The sequence below is a fragment of the Colobus angolensis genome, unplaced genomic scaffold (assembly GCF_000951035.1).
Source record: "Colobus angolensis palliatus isolate OR3802 unplaced genomic scaffold, Cang.pa_1.0 Scaffold311, whole genome shotgun sequence".
NCBI classification, from domain to species: Eukaryota; Metazoa; Chordata; class Mammalia; order Primates; family Cercopithecidae; genus Colobus; species Colobus angolensis.
Genome location: NW_012116389.1, coordinates 1,858,615 through 1,879,541, shown reverse-complemented (window position 1 = coordinate 1,879,541; position 20,927 = coordinate 1,858,615). Strand labels below are relative to the sequence as shown.

At 44.8% G+C, this 20,927-nt stretch overlaps 1 protein-coding gene across 4 annotated transcripts in view; it reads right to left on the bottom strand.

Moving 5' to 3' along the window:
• The window catches only part of TRAK1 (trafficking protein, kinesin binding 1), a 133,632-nt gene that overhangs the window by 51,327 nt on the left and 61,378 nt on the right, over positions 1-20,927 (bottom strand). Inside the window, exon 1 of one of the 4 annotated variants that reach the window (XM_011950939.1) lies at positions 15,278-15,582. The exons of the other annotated variants lie outside the window; for them this stretch is intronic. Within the exon in view, the coding sequence (XP_011806329.1) occupies positions 15,278-15,389 (112 nt within the window). The 5' untranslated portion in view covers positions 15,390-15,582. Of the gene's footprint in view, positions 1-15,277; positions 15,583-20,927 lie in introns of those variants that run through there. 4 annotated transcript variants of the gene reach the window in all.

The window sequence follows — 20,927 nt, the reverse complement described above, 5'->3', positions numbered from 1 at the left end:
AAAAAAAAAAAGAAGAAATAATACAGAGGGATCCTGTATACTACCCTTTATCCAGTTCCCCCGATGGTAACATTTTGCAAGATCATAATATCCCAACCAGGATATCAGCATGGATACAATCCATAACTTTTCCTCAGAGTACCCATTTTACTTGCACTTATTTGTGTGCACATGTGTGTATTAAGCTCTGTGTAACTTTATTACCTGTATTGGTGCATGTATCTACCACTTACAAGGACCCCTTGTGTTGCTCTTTTATAAAGCTTTAAAATATTTTAAAAATTGAACCCAATAAAAAGACACACTATCTCTACTAAAAACACAAAAATTAGCCAGCCGTGGTGGTAGATGCCTATAATCCGAACTCGGGAGGCTGAGGGAGGAGAATTGCTTGGACCTGGGAGGTGGAGGCTACAGTGAGCTGACGTTACTAAGCACAGTGACTATGGCCAGACACCACTCACAGCCCTCTATATGGATTATTCTATGTAATCTTCAGAGCAATACTGTGAGGGGTAAGCACTTACATTAACTCTATTTTACAACAGAAAACTAAGGCCCAGAGAGGCTGAATAACTCACCCAATGTCACACAGCTAGCAGGTGGCATATGTCAAAATAACAGACTATCGGTAGAGGCAGCAGTTAACACTGATGGTGTCCCTATTATGTCAAGGGATTTAACATGCTTTCTCAATCTTTACAACAACCCTGTAGGCACTGTCGTGATGACCATTCCACAGATAAGAAAACTGAGGCTCTGAGACACTAAGAATCTGGATGTTAAGGACCCAACTGAGGTCACAGAGAATGAGGCTGCATTGCAGGGACTACACCAAGGCCAGTATGGCTCCTGGACTAAAACAAAGACCATAAAGGACACGAAAACAAGGCACAAACCATCGATGTATAGGAAGTGTGTAAACAGAGCAAGCAGCATTTGGGCCTCGGGGAAAGAAAGAGCCCTGACCTTACGTTCAGAGGCTTAGGTTTTCACAGGAGACTGTATCCAGGCCAAAGGGCTCTGAGCAGCCACCAATTAACTCCTATGTTTTGGATTTCCTGTTCCAAGAAATAAGGAAGCAGGAGTGAGACCAATGGAAGTGAAAAAATAATAAACCATGCCTTCAGACAGCATAACCACAGGTTATGCTTTTCAAATACCAACTTCCTAGGCACTAAATCTACAATCAACCGTGGTCAAGTTTCTCTCTCTGTAAGAACGTATTTCAAAGAGAAGTTCCATTTCTGACCCAAGGAGTGCTACCAAATAAATCCACTTTCACCCAAAAGATGTTTCAAAAAAGGAAGAAAATAAACCTCTACAATAACTTTTTTTTTTTTCTTTTTTTTGAGACAGAGTCTCGCTCTGTCACCCAGGCTGGAGTATAATGGTGCAGTCTTGGCTCACTGCAACATCCACCTCCCTGGTTCAAGCGATTCTCCCACCTCAGCTTCCTGAGTAGCTGGGATTACAGGTGCCTGCCACTATGCCAGGCTAATTTTTGTATTTTTAGTAGAGACAGGGTTTCACCAGGTTGGCCAGGCTGGTCTCAAACTCCTGACCTCAGGTGATCCACCTGCCTCAGCCTCCCAAAGTGCTGGGATTACAGGCATGAGTCACCGTGCTCGGTCTCTACAGAACTTTAATATAAGAAAATTGTGGTCCATCTCCTAGAAAAAGAAGTTAAATGCAATTTGCTGCCTACTCATCATAGTAAAATACACATGCCTCACCTCTGACTAACACCAGACAACCATTACCACACACCAAACTCTGCACTGAACAAGGCAGGACACCTGCCCTCCTGGGGCACACAGAAAACAGGGCAGCCTGGGGGATGGGGCTCAGGGGGTTCAAAGCCAGACAAGTCCCTTTAAGGAGTGTGAAATTCAATGGAAAGCCACTACAGAGTTTTTGAAGGGGGGTTATGCAATAAGGTTTATATTTCAGAAGCATTTTGGCTCCAGTGTGCAGCAATGGGGGAGGGGGTGCAAGGCAATTTAGATTGACCAGCATCAAGGCTATTGGATTAATGCAAGGAAACTGTAGATGCAAAGATGTGGGCTCTTTCCCTGAGATTTAAGAGACAAAACTGAGTGGGAGGTAAATCAAAAGGCATTGGATTGGGGCTTCTCACTGGGACAACAAGGACATGAGTGATGTCCCCTTTGGAGATGGGCACGAGATGGAAAGTCAGAGGCAAGATGGGGCATCCCCGAGAAACCACTGGCACTGGGACAGTAGTTGATGTCACTGTGTAATAACGTGCCAGGCAGAGGGTTGCTCACAACCCACAGTGGCAGGAGGCCCGTCTGACAGAAAAACCCTCCTAGAAGATGAAGGAGGGAGATTTTGGTTTGGGAGAATCCACTTTGAGATAAGAGGAGAATCAAGTCCTTCTTCTTGGGATGGCAAGTAAAGTAAGGAATTATGAAGCCAACTTCAAACAAGGAGCCCTGGGCTGGCTGATCAGAGGGAGGGAGACATATGATTGGGCTGTTACAGCTAATGGGGACGGAGCGGGGGATGGAGGTGGGGTGAGCTCCATGGAGTGCCTTAGTCTGAAAACCAGTAAAGCAGCTTTTATGCTAAATTAAACCATGCTCAAAACGATTTTAAGAATAAATGCTGGCACCCATCTTCCAGCATCCAGGAGATGCCAGCCAAAAAACCCTAAACATAGAGTGTGCAGGCCCAGAAGAGAAACCCCAGACATACAGTGTGCAGGCCCAGAAGAGAACGGAAACACGTCCCCACCAGCTGCCAAGGAGATCTGCCCAGTGGGAAGCTCAGGAGTGCCTGGAATTAAAGACCCCAAGGAAAACCCCATGGGAAGAAAACAAAGGTGGTGTGGCACTGGGTTTCTATCTTGACACTGTCCAGGGCTTCCGAATGAGCCGGGAGAAGTCGGGAGGAGCCGAGCTCAGGGAGTGGTGGGGCTGCAGCAGGTAAGATCTGAGACCCAAGCACAAGGCAGAACCCAGAGGCCTAAGCCGAGGGGTGGGTGGGGAGAATCGCTACAGTTCCATCACAGCAGCCTGCCCTCCCCAAGGGACCCTGTGTCTCTATGTTGTGTGTCAAATTAACAGGCTTGATAAAAGCTTTCTTGACATTTTGGTCTTATCAGTCTTCTTTAAGAAAATATAGTTAGAAATCCTCACTTCCCATTCATGTATTTCAGAGGAAAAGGCTCTCATAATGATTTTAGAATAAAAAAAAAAATATATATATATATACACACACACACACACACATACATATGGCTATACATAGCAATATATAGCTATATTGCTATATTATACAATATAGCAAAACCCCAGAACCTAATTCTGGTAACATTCCTCCCTCTGATGTCAGCTCTATATATCTCTGACATGAAAAACATTGTACACACACATGTACATATGTGTGTATGTGTGTGTATGTCTATAAAAAGAAAAACCTCCCAAATCCTCAAGAACACACTTATAACTCAAAGACCAAGTAGCCACAAGTAGAAAAGATATTCAAGACCGCCTGATATATTTGCATTTTGGGCTGTCTGCCTTCTGCCTTACTTCTGGGTCATTTCTTTAATTAAAACAGTGTTTCCCAAAGTTTTATTAAGAAACTGAGCTCCATCCTCCCCTCAATAATTTTTCCTCCTATCTTCTATACCTAAGCATCAGTGTTTTTAAAAGTCAATTTTCTACAATTTTCATTATAAAACCTGCAAAGGGACTGAATAAACATTCAAAGTAGACACATACCCCTAGCAATTCTCATATATCCAGTTGAAACAGAGCTGGTACTTAAGTGTCAAAGAAAAGAATGGTCCACAAACCAGTTGATTACCTCTCGCTTTTGACAGCAGCAGCAGTTGTCAGGATGAAAAAGCAACACTACATCTGGCCCCTGATGCCCCAGGAAGTAAACTTAATAAGCATTTACTGCCTGTACTGTTCACAGGGGCAGGGGATGGAGGTTCAGAACCTGGGAGCCAACCTGGGGTCCCAGAACCTGGGAGCAAGAAAGCTTTCCATCAAATTCTTAGAAAGTCACCAGTCATCCACGTTTCCAGGCATTACAAAATAGATGTCCTTTAAAGGTTTGTTAAAAGTTTGTAGCTTTTGAACTTACTTAGTCCCTGCTCTGCTTAATAATCTTCCCCAGCTCTTCTACCTCCTACAAGCAGCAGCCTCAACACACAGGACATACAAGAACCATCCCTACCTGGCCCAGCCCAATCCTCCCGCCTCCTCCCCTGCCACCCAAGCTCACTCTTCACCATAGCTCCTCCACACCCAGTGATGCCACTCTCAGATGTCTGGCCTGGCACTTGTGTGCCTGCCATTTCCTTCTTGTAAGGACTGTCTTTCTCTCACTTCTCCATCTGGGAATTTCCTGCTCTTCCCACAGGCTTTTCAAAAAGAAGGTGCCTCCCTGTAGCTGACACCCTATCCAAGTGTCAGTTCTTCTGCCCACTTTTGTAAAATCTGTAGTTTTTACAGTTTGCCCAGACACCTAGACCAGGCTGATTTGGCAAAGCACTTCTGATGAGAGGAACATCTTCAAATGGCTGTTGTGACTCAGCTTACAGCAGCAATGCCCTCTTATCTCTGCCAGATACAGTGCTGAGTAACTTACACTTTTATCCCCACTTTTTTTTTTTTTTTTTTTTTGAGATGGAGTTTTACTCCTGTTGCCCAGGCTGGAGTGCAATGGTGCACTCTTGGCTCACTGCAACCTCCGCCTCCCAGGTTCAAGCGATTCTCCTGCCTCAGCCTCCCTAGTAGCTATATCCCCAGATCTTATATGACAGGGAAACTGAGGCTCTGAGAAGTCAGGTGAATTGCCTAAGGTCACGAAGACTTTTTAAAGTCCCTAAGTATCTACTCAAGATAAATGGAACCATATATGCATACATAAACATATGAATATAAGCATTCATAGCAGCGTCATCCATTATAGCCAAAAAAGTCCATCAATTGGTGAATGAATAAACACAACAGGTACGTCCATACAATGGAATATTATTGAGCCATAAAAAGGAATGAAGTCCGTGCATGCTATAGCATGAACCCCAAAATCTTTCTGCTCAGAAAAAAAAATACCACATATTGTATGATTCCATTCACATAATGTATAGGAAAAGGCAAATTATAGAGATAAAAAGTAGATCACTTTGCCGGGCACCGTGGCTCATGCCTGTAATCCCAGGACTTTGGGAGACCAAGGTGGGTAGATCACCTGAGGTCAGGAGTTCGAGATCAGCCTGGCCAACATGGTGAAACCTCGCCTCTACTAAAAATACAAAAATTAGCCAGACATGGTGGCATGTGACTGTAATCGCAGCTACTCGGGAGGCTGATGCAGAAGAATCGCTTGAACCTGGGAGGCAGAGGTTGCAGTGAGCTGAGATCCTGCCACTGCACTCCTGCCTAGATGACAGAATGAGACTCCATCTCAAAACAATAACAATAATAGAAAAAAGTAGATCACTTGAGCCCAGGAGTTTGAGACCAGCCTGGACAATATAGCAAAACACCATCTCTACAAAAAACCAAAAACATTAGCCAGACGTGGTGGCATGCCTACAGTCCTAGCTACTCAGGAGGCTGAGGTGGGAGGATCACCTGAGCCCTGGAGGTGGAGGTTGCAGAGATGAGATTGTGCCACTGCACTCCAGTCTGGGTAACAGAATGAAGACTCTGTCTCAGAAAAGAAAAAAAGAAAGCAGATTAGTGGTTGCCTAGGATTGCAAGTGGGAAATGGGAGCTACCTGTAAACAGGCACAAAGGATCTTTGCTGGGGGAATGCAAAGTTCTAAAACTGAATTATGGTGATGGTTGCACAACTCAAGTGAATTTAATGAAAATCTTTGAATTGTCTGGTTTAAATGGGTGATATTTAAGTTATCAAATACATAACACTCAAGCAAGCACCCCCGAACCATGCGGTCTTTCAGCCACTTCCCTGTTACATGACCATGTAAAAACATTATTGTATTGTCTGAACCCTTGACTTGGACTTCCTTGGGTCACAATGATGTTGTCAGATAACAAAATTGTTTAGAAATGGCAAATCACCCACTAAGAAACTAGCACTGATAAACAGCACATAAAGGTACTAATCTGCCCCACTTAGACTAGACTATTTTAAAATTAGAAAATTGTTATTAAATAAAATTTAGTCAGATCGCAGAAATAATTTCATGATACAGCCATAACTGAGAAGAATTTGACTTTGAACCCTTTTCCTAGGCACAAACCTCTTCTATCCTCTCCCAAGTTATAGCCACCTCCTTGAAGCCTTGGCCAAGTCCCTCACTTGCCTGTTGACCCTCAATACTTATCTTCAAAATAATTTAGACTTGACCAAAGAGTCCTAGTTAATTAACTACTAAGCCCTAAGACACACATTACTTGGTTTTGCTTTGTGGGTTTTTTTGTTTTTTTTTTTTTTTGAGACAGAGTCTCGCTCTGTCGCCCAGGCTGGAGTGCAGTGGCATGATCTCAGCTCACTGCAAGCTCTGCCTCCCGGGTTCATGCATTCTCCTGCCTCAGCCTCCCGAGTAGCTGGGACCAGAGGTGCTCGCCACCATGCCTGGCTAATTTTTTGTATTTTTAGTAGAGACGGGGTTTCACCTTGTTAGCCAGGATGGTCTCGATCTCTTGACCTCTTGATCCGCCTGCCTTGGCCTCCCAAAGTGGTGGGATTACAGGCATGAGCCACTGTGCCCGGCCCATTACTTGCTTTTAAAAACAAACAAAATGTAGCTATTTTGCTGAAGACTTTGAAGTGGCCACTGGAATAGGGTGAGGGCCCACAGTACTTGGTAATGAAAAACAATGCTCATTTTTCAGCAGTTACAATAAAAAGAAAGAACCACTTCTTTTTATTCTTATCTCAGTGTCCTCATGTCAAAAATGGTTACAGCAGGGCAGGCAGAACAAACTCAACAAACGCTTACAAATGTCCCTTCCCACCTGGGCTGTTTAGGTCACAGGAAGGCAGCTGAGTCTTTCTCATTTTGGGCCAGACACACAGTTGATAGTCAAAGAAAAAAAAAAAAAAAACAGAACCAAACGCTGTTCTACTTGCAAAGAACAGCTCATTTCTAACCGACACCCCAGAGAGGGATGCAAACAAAGCCCTGGTGCACAGCGCATGCCCTCAAGATGAGCATGAGTCCTGGTGGGTCTGTCCCGGCCACAAGTCATCTGAACACCAGACAGGCCTGAGGGGGTGTGGTAAGCCAGCGCCTCTTACTTGGGAGAAGCGGTAGCAGATTGCTCATTTGCTTCTGGCCTAGGACCACAGCCATTTAATTGATGCCATCCTTTTAATGCATCTGTTTTAGCAACTCCCCATCTCCTTGTCTCTTTGTGTCACTTCGTTTTTGCAGGGAGCCTTGTGGCCAGGACAGTAGTGGGGGCAGAGACTAATCCAGAGCTGTACGAACAATGGTCTGTACAGCCATTACGCATGTCTGTGTAGTGCCTGGTCTCTGCACTGGGAGGCAAGAGCATTGTGTCACTTGCCAAGGACAGAGACCAAAACAGCACAGCTCTGGCTTCCTTTTACTGCTTATCAGTATCACTATTAACTGAAGTTGAAGTGTGACAATTCTACTGGCTCACTTTCCCTCGCCTTGTAGGCTAAGAGCAGGACACCAATACAAGTTATTTAAGAAGCAGAGAAGAATAAATGAAATGAGTATACAACTACTGAGTATCTACAATGTGCCAACTGCTTCCCCAGACATTTTACAAGTATTATTTCACTTAAAACTCAGAAGCAGCTCACAACATACATATGAACCTCATTTAACCAGGCAGAAAGGCCAGTGGCTCGTCTAAGGTCGAGAAAGATACAACCGTGGTCTTGGAGCAGGTTTGCTAGATGCTGTAATCATCCACCCTGCCCCAGACTGGAACACCCAGTGTTGATCTACAGTGGCCATTTATCAACAAGACATTTAATGAGGCAATAACCAAATGGCTTGCTCTGGCACCCTCACCATGAGCCTGGCACTCTGTTAAGAGTTGTCTGTATGTCACCTCCTTTAACGTTTACACCCATCCTATGAGGAAAGTATTACAATTGTCCCATATTAGACATAAAGAAACTGCCCAAAGTCACAGAGCTATTATGGAAGGACCTGGTCTGTCTAACCCCCAAGTTGGAGCTCTCAATGTCTGTTGAGTAAATAAATGAATCCTACCCTCGAAGAATTCCTGACCTAGTTGAGAAGGTAGGGCGCGTGCATAAACTGGCATAACACAGAGCAGCAAGCAGGAAGTGTCAGGTGAGAGATGCTGCTAGGCAGCTCAGATGATAAAAGAAAGCTGAGGATGGCAGAGGGACACGGGACAGGGCCCACAAGTGGGCAGAGCTGCAAAAGAACCCCAAAATACAGAGCTTGTGAGTAGGCTCTTTGCTCATGGTCAGCCTTAGGGTGATGCTGGTGTGTCCGGAATTGGTGGGTTCTTGGTCTCGCTGACTTCAAGTATGAAGCACGGACCCTAACGGAGAGTGTAACAGTTCTTAAAGACGGTGTGTCCGGAGTTTGTTCCTTCACATGTTCAGATGTGTCTGGAGCTTCTTCCTTCTGGTAGGTTCGTGGTCTCGCTGGCTTCAGGAGTGAAGCCGCAGACCTTCGCGGTGAGTGTACAGCTCTTAAGGCAGCGTGTCTGGAGTTGTTTGTTTCTCCCGGTGGGTTCGTAGTCCTTCGCAGTGAGTGTTACAGCTCATAAAGGCAGTGTGGACCCAAAGAGTGAGCAGCAGCAAGATTTATTGCAAAGAGTGAAAGAACAAAACTTCCACAGTGTGGAGGGGTACCTGAGGGGGTTGCCACTGGCTGGCCCAGGCAGCCTGTTTTTATTCCCTTATCTGACCCCACCCACATCCTGCTGATTGGTCCGTTTTGACAAAGTGCTGATTGGTGCGTTTACAATCCCTGAGCTAGACACAGAGTACTGACTGGTGCCTTTACAATCCTTTAGCTAGACACAGAGTGCTAGACAGAAAAGTTGTCCAAGTCCCCACTAGGTTAGCAAGACACAGAGTATTAATTGGTGTATTTACAAACCCTGAGCTAGACACAGAGTGCTGATTGGTGTATTTACAAACCCTGAGCTACACACAGAGTGCTGATTGGTGTATTTACAAACCCTGAGCTAGACACAGAGTGCTGATTGGTGTATTTACAATCCCTTATCTAGACATAAAGGTTCTCCAAGTCCCTACTAGACCTAGGAGCCCAGCTGGCTTCACCTAGTGTATCCCGCACAGGGGCTGCAGGTGGAGCTGCCAACCAGTCCCAGGCAGTGCACCCACACTCCTCAGCCCTTGGGCGGTCAATGGGGCCAGGCGCCATGGCACAGGGCGGTGCTCATCCGGAAGGCTCAGGCCTGGCAGAAGCCCACCGTGAGTCGCGGGGCTCGGACATGGCGAGCTCCACGTCTCAAGCCCTCCCCTGTGGGGAGGCGGCTGAGGCCCTGCAAGAATTCGAGCGTGGTGCATGCCGGCCGGCCAGCAGTGCTGGGGGACCCAGCACAACCTCCACAGCTGCTGGCATGGGTGCGAAGTCCCTCACTGCCCTGGGCTGGCAGCGCCAGCCGGCTGCTCCAAGTGTGGGGCCCGCCAAGCCGGTGCCTGCACCCGCCAGAACTCGCGCTGGTCTGTGAGCCCCCGGTTCCTGCCCACGTCTCTCCCTCCACACCTCCCCGCAAGCAGAGGGAGCTGGCTTTGGCCTCTGCCAGTCCAGAGAGGGGCTCCCGCAATGCAGTGGCGGGCTGAAGGGCTCCTCAAGCGTCGCCAGAGTGGATGCCAAGGCTGAGGAGGAGCCAAGAGTGAGGGTTGGTTCCACCCAGAGTGACTGACCCCACAGGAGGCCTCCGTGGGGCAGCCATGGATACTGAGAACCAAACCCCAAGTGGAGACAAGGACAATGAAAACCATGAACCAAGGGACCTTTGTAACAGTGCTGCAGTAGGTACTGATGTGCCAGATCAGTTCCTCCTTCAATGCTGATACACTGGGAAAGTTGTGCACAGCACCCTCAAGTGCTGCTGGTGACACTACTTTAACAAAGGCCCAGGACTCGGGCCTCTTCTCTGGGGCTGAAATTCCCAACTCCACGGCCCACAAAAGCCTGACGCATCACAACCACCTGCCGGACACAGCACTTCTTGATCCAGTTATTCCCCACGGCGCCCAGTCCTTTCTCTGCAGCCCAGGAATGCTCTCCCAAGCTAGAGAAATGTGCTCTATCTGTGCTGAATCTCCAGCTTCGCCTGGGAACCAGATGGAGAATTTGAAAGGCCAGCAGGTGCAGCCACTGGACATAGACACGGGAGGCTCTGGGTTCCCACCACTGACTGGCATTTTTTTCACCCCTGTTTTTCCAGATGATCACATCTGGTTAGTGTTCAACACCTGAAAACTGCCCTTTGTGCAGGAGACTGACTCTGCCTACTCACACACTCTTAGCAGCCATCCCTAAGGAAAGAGGGATGCATTCTCTCTCCTGCAGCCCGTGTTCTAGGGGAACCTAAACCTGGTCATGAGAACACCCAGCAAACTCCAGACCATTGTGCATCTCTATCCAAATCATGCCTTCTCCTGAGCAATCCTGAATACCATTTGCCAGAAATTTAGTGATTCACTTTGCAAATGGGTAATAGGTTTGGAAGTACCCCGATGAGAAGAAATTAGTAAGTCAGGCTCCTTGATGCATTTCATTTAAGAAAAAGAAAAAAGAAAAAGAACACTGGGAATTTGCCAGGTAATAGGCCACAAGGAAGTGACCATGAAACTTCCCTTTACACCAGTGTTTTCCTCATGCAGCTGCCCAGGCACTGAGACAGGGCGGGACCCACTATTTCATTCATGCAGTTCAGCCCTCTCAATCTCATAGCGAGGAGAGGGATTGTGAAAAGCAGGCAGAGCCTTCCTCTAAATATGCTACTAAGCACCTGACATCAATTTTGCTTTCTCATTGTGCAAGTTTTCAGTAGCCAGAAGACACAGGGCCTGGATATTTCCTCTCCTTGGAAAGACAGTGAAAGCCAAGCCCTCTCCTGCTGCCTGGTCTCCCAGGAACACCCACCTCATGGGATAAGAGGATTAAATGAGATAATACAAGAGAAGAGACTAGAACTCTGTCAGCTTAGAGCCTGTGCATGGTGAAACACAGAAACCCACAAGGCAGGACGAAGACCCAGCTCTGTGCTTCCAGCTGGGAGACTCTGCACAAGTGCAAACTATCAGAGCCTCGGGTGCTTTGCTTGCAAAATGAGAATGTTTCCCTGAAAGTCTGTTTTCAAGATTAAATGAGTGACATGAAAAAGTGCCTAGTATCCCACAAGGTGACCTGGAGAGAACAACAAATGTATCCTGTATCTATAACTATCAGAGCAACTGAAATACTAATTGTATCTTACAGATTTCAACCAAAAGCACCTCTTTTAGACAAGTTGACAATGTAGAAACATCTCGAAATCCACGTAACACAGATCCAAATCCACACACATATTTTCACTACTCACAGAGTATTTCTGCTCCACATGTGGGCTGGCTTCCTGTGAACTCAAGACAAGGGTGGTGTGACCATGACAGAGAAAAATGGGGTCCTGCCCAGCTTGCTCTAAGATACACGTTTTCAGCAAAACTGGCCATGACACCAAACTTTCTAAGTTGCTATCCTTCTGATCTGCACCACAGCCTTGCTTCTTTCATGTCAGGAGCAAACCTTGAAAGTGAGTTTGTTTCCTTTTGCAAAGTAAAGGAAGCATGTTGGCAACAGTGTTTTTCTTTTGAGGTTGCTGTTCTAAAAATACTGTTAACACCTCACCTACAGGACTGCTAAAAATGACTTCTTGGAGTATGAAGGAAAACTGGATAGAAACAAACAAGAGAAGGAGAGAATATACTGTAATTATCTATCATAAGATGACAAATACAAGGCAAAATCTCTCCCCTTGAATCCAATTATAAGGCAGATATACTGTTATCTCTGAGATGTGGATTAGCACAGGACAATGTACATTGGAATCACCCAGAGGGCATGTTGAAACCCAGCTTGCTTGGTCCCACCCCAGTTTCTGATTCAGTAGGTCTGGAGTAGGACCCAAGAAGGTGCATTTCTTTTTTTTTTTTTTTTTTTTTTTTGAGATGGAGTCTCGCTCTGTCACCCAGACTGGAGTGCAGTGGCACGATCTCAGCTCACTGAAACCTCTGCCTCCCGTGTTCAAGCAATTCCCTGCCTCAGCCTCCACAGTAGCTGGGATTACAGGCACCTGCTATCACGCCTGGCTAATTTTTGTATTTTTAGTAGAGACAGGGTTTCACCATCTTGGCCAAGCTGGTCTTGAACTCCTGACCTCGTGATCCACCCACCTCAGCATCCCAAAGTACTGGGATTACAGGCGTGAGCCACCACAACTGGCCTCCAAGAAGATTCATTTCTAACAAGTTCCTAGGTGATCCTGATGCTGCTGGTCAGGGACTCCACTTTGAGAACTGCTAGCATCATAGTTAAGAGCAGAGAGTTCCACAGTCATTCTAAATAGGCTGGGACCACTTAACTCACTGTATGACTTTAGACAAGTTGTTTACATTTCCTCCCATAAACCTATAAAATAGTAACAGTATTTGACCTCAAATGTTTTAAAAGTTCAATGCATTAATCCACATAAAGTACTTAAAATGGTGCCAAGCACTTAGGAAGTGCACTATGACATTCACTATCATGATCGTCTAGCTCTTGGTTTTTAAAAAAAGTTTAACACATGTATCTACATAAATTTTCAGGATAAGAAAATTTCTAACGAAAAATGTAACAGTGGCCCCTGATGGCTGCAGATAAGCACGAGGGTAATAAGACCTACGCCTATAAACTAAAGCTGACCTCTTGCCTGTGTAAATGGAGTTTGTCAAATATTTTGCTGACAGGAACTGGTCAGAACCTGTTTATCAGATGTAGAACAAAAGACAGGATTGACGAAATCAGTCACCCTCCACTAGACCCCTAAGATACCTAAACTTTCTCCCTACTGCTCAACTGTATATTTATCTTATCTTATGTACAGCATCGCTGTGCACCAAACAGAATTACAGGAAAGGAACTGTTGCTTCACTATTCTTTTCCCCCACCTTCTGTGTCACACGTCTCCCCCTATTAGAAAATGCATCTCCCCCTATTAGAAAATGCGTGTCTACTGTGCCTCAAGCTGTCTACTACAGGACACATTCTTGGTCTATATTGAGCCTGTGTTCCTGGGCTCAAGTCCTCAAGCCTGGCTCAGAATAAGCTGTGATTTCTCTAAGTTCTAGTGCCTGTTATTTCACTTAGTTGACAAAATATATGAAGAGAGAGAAAGACAGAGACAGTCTCTGTCTCTCTTCATATATTTATATATAATATATAATTTTTTATTTATATATTGTATATTTATCATCACCTATTTATATATATTATATACATGAAATGGGCACAACACGAATTTTTTTCCTCTCTTGACTAGGATATATGATACTTCTCCAGAATATTTTGTAGCCTTTAATCTAGAATCATACAGTTCAATGACTGGTTTTTTAAAAAATCTTGCTAGGCTTTAAGGCAGCAGCTCATCTCATACTTTAACATGCATGCCCATCACCTGGATATCTTGTTACAAGGCAGATGCTGACTCAGTGGGTCTGGGCTGGGGCCTAAGATTCTGCATTTCTAGCAAGCTCCCAGGTGATGAGGGCCCTGGCTGCACTTGAAGCAGCAGAGATTAAAGGGGCAGGAAGCTAATCCAGCTAAATCTGGGGGAGCCCTAGTTCTACAAGGGCAGATGGACACCTTTCTCCTGATCCCTTCCAGAGACCTAACAAATCCTCAATCCTGTCACTCCTCTCCCCTCCCCCATCTCCTTCAAGACAAGGCCAGGAGGGCACCAGCCAGAATGCAGGCCTCAGCATTGGGTCCCTCACCCTCTCCTGGCTTCTCCCAGTTTCTTGCTGCAATAAAATGTTTGCAGATGTCCTGGAGGGGAAGTGTTAACAATATTTTTAGAACAGTAACTTCAAAAGAAAAATATTTTCAGTATATGGCCGATTATAAATAATGTTGAAAACAGAAGTTCCAGCCTGGGCAACTTCGTGAGATCCTGTCTCTACCAAAAATTTTTAAAAATTAGCTGGGCAAGTTGGTGTGTGCCTGTGGGCCCAGCTACTCACTACTAGGGAAGCTAAAGTGGGAGGATCTCTTGAGCCCTGAAGTTCAAGACTGCAGTGAGCCAGGATCACACTGCTGCACTGCAGCCTGGGCAACAGAATGAGACCCTGTCTCAAAAAAAGAAAAAAAAGAAAAGGAAGGAGAAAAGTTATCCCGAGACAGGAAAATAGACCATCCTAAAGCAGAAGTTTGAAACGTATTCTGATTGTTTTTACTCAAGGGACCTAAAGAACATCCACGTAGTCACTGTTTACACATCCTGATCAGCCCCCAAAGCCCCTTTCTCTGGGCTGTGGGTGAAAGCCCTGGAAGGCCAACTGGAAAGCTCCCACCAGCATCTGGGCCTATCTTTACCTAACATCTTCCCTTTTCCCTGCAAAGGAGCATCTCTTTAAGAGAGCCAGCAGTGGGCCTCCTAGATTTCAATGTCAGCCTTGGGCTATTTGTTTTGAAATATTTCTAAGATTTAAAAAATCCTTATTTCAGGTAAGTGATTAGTAATGTTTTCAAAAATAAACACTGCCAGAACAAAAACATGCTTCATTTAATAAGACTGGTCTCTTGTCCCTTAACTTATCAAAACCCAAACAGTCACAAGATAACAACTGAATCTCTTAAAACATAATGCTGGAATGCCACAAATTAAGAAAAAAAAACCACACACACACACACAATTAGTGATATTTGTAACAACAAGGATGAATTTCAAAGACCTTAGTTAAGCAACAGAAGCCAGACACAAAGGAATACACCCTGTTTGATTCCATTACAAAGATCGGGAAGTGGCAAAACAAATCTAAGGTGACAGAAGTCACAATAATTGTTTCTGGGAAGGTAGATGTAAACTAGAAAGAGACCAAGCGACTTCCTGAGGAGCTGGAAATGCTGTTCTATGGGTGAGGGGGCAGGGGCTCTTACAAGGACACCTTTAAGTCATTTGCATAAGATCTCTAACTTATACCTCAATTTAAAAAAAAAAAGAGTGCTATGAAATCAGCAAAACACTGAAGCCTATTTAGACACTAACAAGGAAAGGATCAAATCTGAGCCAAGTACAGAATTTACCCTCTTCCAAGAGGTCCTGAGTGTCATGCTGCCTGTGGGTGGGCTTCCTCTCTTCATCCTGGCAGTCGTATTCAAAACATTCTTCTTCCCCGCCCTTGTCTCTCAGGGACATTGCTGAAGTCACCCCAAAGCCAAAACATCACCCTAAGGGACCATCCTTGGGGGTGCCTCCAACCCCCTACCCAGAGGAGCCATGCAGGCCCGGGCCCCCAGGGCACACGCTGCACCCTGGCCTGGGCTGCAGACATGCCCTGGCTCAGCTGAAGTGGAGGGGTGTACACAAAGCTTCGGGCCCAGCATCACCCGGGCAGGACCCGGAAGGGGGTGGCTCCTACAAGCCTGGAGGAGGGGAGGGGCAGGGCGGGGTGAAGCACTTGGCGGAGTAGGAATGCCCTGCCAGGCGCAGGAGATTCAGAGGAAAGCCCTGCAGGCAGATACAGGATCTCAGCAAGCTCTCGGCCTCCAGACTCTCTCCACCTTTCCTCCCCCAGCAGCAATGAGGAATGGTAGCCTCCTAGAAGTCTCACAGCAACTGCATGGGGCAACACCAACTAAGCCTTGAGCAGGCACACCTGTCTAAAGGTGGGGCACTGGCAGAGGAGTTGTCCTGCTGAAGCATTGCCCAACGCGCTCAGATGAGAGACTTCCGGTGGGCGGGCTTAAGATGTGGAGACAAATCTAACTGTGACAACTGCCTGACAGTGCTGAGCAAGGGAAGGAAGGGATCATTCTGATTTCTAGCAAAAGGGGAAAAAAAATGCAGTGACCATTACCACATTAAACGTAATTCTCCCAGTCCTTCTTTGACAATAACCTACATTTTCTCTTTATCAATCAGCATTTCATAAAATCCTGCTCTTACCCTAAATTTGTGTTTCCATAGCCAAATTTATAAAGGTCTCTCTAATTACTAGAACAAGCTAAGAAAAAAAATCTAAAGCCTAATAGCTTGCAAAGCTGCCTGCAGAAAGAAGCCACAGTTTAATTGCATACCTTGATATCAATTCCTCCGTACTGTTTGATTTTGCCTGTAACAGTGAGAATGCCAGGTTCTTCTGTCAAACCCAGTGAAAGGCAGCCTCGGGTACTAGCATCTCAGGGAATCACAGTTCATTCTGTAATCTCTGTGCTTCAGCCATCTCCCAGCTACAATGTGCAGGTCTCCTGCTCCTAACAGCTACACCAGGACACCTATTCCAACCTCTCTGACCAGCTGCCTCCCCCAGGTAGCCAAGAGAGAAGATTTTAGCTGAGGCAAGGTCTTCATAAAACAATTTTTTGTACAAGTTCGGGAACTACATCTCATTCATCTTTGAATCCTTAGGGCCAAGAATTCTGCTCAGGTGGCTAAAAATATCAGCTAAATTGAATTACTACTTCCATAAAGACTAATATGAGATCATATACAAGTGCCTCTAAATAGAAAACCAGAAGTAATAAAGATTTTATTTAAAAGTCTAAGGACATATGCATCCTCTAGTTAATTTTTTTTTTTTTTTTTTTTTCATATTTTTAGTAGAGACGGGGTTTCACCGTGTTAGCCAGGATGGTCTCAATCTCCTGACCTCATGATCTGCATGCCTCAGCCTCCCAAAGTGCTGGCATTACAGGCATGAGCCACCGTGTGCGACCCTCTAGTTTATTTTTTAGAACTTGAAAATGAGAGCTGTATTTTACCATGTTAAAGATGTGTTCTTTGTAAAAAAAACAAAAAACAAAACAAAAGTGTAGAAATTCAGGCAGGGAGTTCAAAATCCTATTTTGAAGTACTGCATAAGCTTTAAATATAAACACACTCAAAAAATGTTTCTTTAATATCAATAAGCTTTATCGGATTAGACTAATTCAATTCAGATGACAGTGGGCACATCTATAAAGTGTTGTGAATGACACAAATGCTTTTTCTGAATCCCCAAGAAGGCAAGAGAGAGGAAGAAGCTCCACCTTGTGCATGATTCATTCAGCAAGTATCAGATTGACAATAAGATGAGTAGGATACTGTGCTGGCAACAATGTACATAAAGGAAAACAAAAGCTAATTTCACCGATTCAAAAATACTATCAAGTGACTTTACTCATAACAAATTCATTTATACTCATCTTTTAATTCAAATCTAGAGTATCCCTATTATGAAATATACAGAGACTTAGATATTCTAAATGATGTCCAAGTCTCTATATATTACATAATATTTAGAACATGACTTTATTACTTTTCCCCCAACTTTTAATTATAAAAATATTTAAAATATGCAGAATAGTTTAAAGAACACTACAGTAAACACTGGTATCTCTCCATCTGAAATGAACAATGAATATTTTGTTTTTTAGGGGTATATAATTAAGATTTACAGAAAAGTTACAAGGATAGAACAGAAAACTCCAGGATAGTACAAGAAGATTCCCCAAATGGTAACATTTACTACATTTACTTTCTCTTTCTCAACACTGAAACAATACTATTTTGTAACCCACAGACCTTATTGAGATTCCCTTCAGTTGTCCCAGTAACATCCTTTATGGCAAAAGAAACCCAAGATCATGTGTTTCATTCAACAGTCAGGTCTCTTAAGTCTTCTTTAATCTGAAACAATTTCTGAGTCTTCGTATTTCAAGACATAGATGTTTTAAACAATACAGGCCAATTATTTTGTAGAAGGTCCCTCACTTTGGGTATTCCTGGTGTTTTCTTATGATTAGATTCTGTTTATGAACTTTCGGCAAGAAAACACAGAAGTGGTGTTACTTTCTCTTCAGTGTATATTCTCAGGAGGCGTCTGCTGTGGAGCGGTCCCACACTGCCAATGTTAACTTTTTTTTTTTTTTTTTTTTTGAGACAGGGTCTCATTCTGTTCCCAGGTTGGAGTGCAGTGGCGTGATCATGGCTCACTGCAGCCTCGACCTCTAGGCTCAAGCGATCTTCCCGCCTCAGCTCCTAAGTAGTTGACACCATAGGCACATACCACCATGCCTCGCTAATTTTTTTATTTTTTGTAGGGACAGGGTCTCATCACTATGTTGTCCAGGCTGGTCTCAAACTCCTGGGCTCAAGCAATCCACCTGCTTCAGCCTCCCAAAGTGCTGGGATTACAGGTGTGAGCCACCATGCCTGGTCCCATCCATCAGTAATGATTGTTTTGTTTTGTTTTGTTTTTTGAGACAGAGTCTCACTCTGTCTCCCAGGCTGGAGTGCAGTGGTGCAATCTCTGCTTACTGCAACCTCCGCCTCCTGGGTTCAAGCTATTCTCCTGCCTCAGCCTCCCAAGTAACTGGGATTACAGGCGCCCGCCACCACACCTGGCTAATTCTGTATTTTTAGTAAAGATGGGGTTTCACCATGTTAGTCAAGCTGGTCTCAAACTCCTGACCTCAAGTGATCCACTCACCTCGGCCTCCCAAAGTGTTGGGATTACAGATGGGCATAAGCCACTGCGCCCGGCCCCCATGAGTAATTTTTAAAGCTCCAGTTTTTAAAGCCCAATGTCAGCTTTGATCATTTGGTTTCCCTACTGCGAAGCTATTATTTTTCCCTTTGTTATTCAACAGTGTTTCGCAGTTATATACTTTGAGACCACTAGTTTGAGTAAGTCTTGTCTTGGTCGTTTTTGTGGATGGATGGAAAGTGGCGAATTTCTAATTTCTAATTCCATCATTCCAACACTTATTAGTTGGCTCTCTATTGTTAGTAATAACTTTTTCTTCCCTCCCATTATTTAGTCATTCATTTATTTATATCAGTATAGACTCATGGACTCTTCCTTTATTCTATAAGTCATAATCTTTGACCATTATTATTTATTTTGATGTTCAGATTGCCCCATATTAGGCCAGTGGAAGCCCCTTCAGGCTGGCTGCTAAGACATGAAATTTTGAACACAAGACCAACCCTAGACTCTTCATGTCTAAACCCATTTCTCTGGGTTTAGACACTCTTCAGGATCTCCCTCTCCCAATCTCTTCTTTCCTCCCCTCCTGCTGCAAGGGTGTGACAGAATTCTCCAAACTCATGCACATCTGCCTTCACTTCACGGTTAAAGGCAGAGATGGGCCAAAGGGCATCTTCCCTAAGAGTGTAGTTTCTCCAAAAGTCAAAGCAAAATATGACCCCCAAAGACCGGCAAGAAAGCCTGGGAATCCCTGTGCCAACTGAGGGATGAAGAGAGCTGGGCCAGGCTGGACATGGAGCCTGGAGCTGGAGGTGTGAAAGACAGTTAAGTAACAGATGTGTGTGCTGTATCAAAGGCGTAGACTAGACACTGGGACCCACAACAGGGAAGCAGAGAGTGAGTTCCTGATCCATCTCCAGGAACACTGGACAGGAAGACAGGTGGAGGGGAGGGTCAATCACCTCTTGCAGGGTGGAGGCACATCGTTCTCTGTCTCCCACTCACATCTACTTGACATACTCCATAGAAGTCATCTTCCCAAAGCTCTACCCTGTGTTGTCTAAAGAGTGGCCACGAGCCACTGGGGCTATTTATGTTTACATTTAAATGGATTAAAATTAAATAAAGTTTAAAATCCAGTCACACTAGCCACATCTTAAGTGCTCCACAGCCGTATGTGACCAGTGGCTACCATATTTGACAGCAGAGAAAAGAACATTTACAGCATTACAAAAAGCTCCACTGGATAGCACTGATCTAAAGGGTGCCCCTTATTTTCAAGATGGGAACTCTCTATTTTCTTGGCTTCCACACCCTGCATCTCCCCTGCAGCCTCTGCTCCCAGCCTGGCTTCCCACCACACCTCAAACAGACAAAACAAGCTGTTAACTTCTGCCCACATAATGCTACTGCCTTAGCTCACCTGTGAAGGGGACCAGACTGCCACCCCCAAACAAAATATGCCCCTTTGGCATAAGGTTTATTTTGAGCACAAGCAACTGAGGAACAGCAGATGCCGGAAAAGCTCTAAAAACGGAGCATAAATTTCCCTTTTGTAAAGGAAATTTACATTTGGAAGGGTGTCTCCGTCTCCTGTACAATCTCTTATCAATGGACGAGGCACCCACTTGAATCTGCACATACCTTATTAAACAAGCCTTGCATATCCCACATTTCCAAGTTGCCTTCCCATAACTTACTCCCCAGCAGGAACCCCAAACCCCTTTTCCTTTGTCTCACCTTTTCTCCATACTTTGTTGCCCTTTGGGATAATATAGAACCCTCCAAATTTTAATTGCCTCTTTGACTCTTATTTCTTTGTGATTGCCAGTGCCTACTTACATAATTAAAACTGATTTTTCTCTTGTTAATGTCTTTTATCAGTTTGATTCTCAGGGCACCTAGCTACTGAATCAAGCAGGGTAGAGGCATGAAGTTTTTCCTCTGCTATACCTCAACATCCCCACCTCCCAAGACCTAAATCCTCCTATCTTTCAAGGTCTGGTTCAGCACTGCTCCCCATCTCCTTCAGGTCTGACTTTCTCTCCACTTCATCTGTCCCATTGATGCTCAACGTTCCTCACTCACATTTCACTTCTCTGCTCCTAGAGAGCAGGGTTGGCCCTACTGAGGGTCATGTCCCCAAAGACCTTGCTCATACGATTTAAATAAATAAATAAGGTTGGGCAAAGAGGCTCACACCTGTAATCCCAGCACTTTGGGAGGCTGAGACAGGAGGATCACTTTTTTTTTTTTTTTTTTTT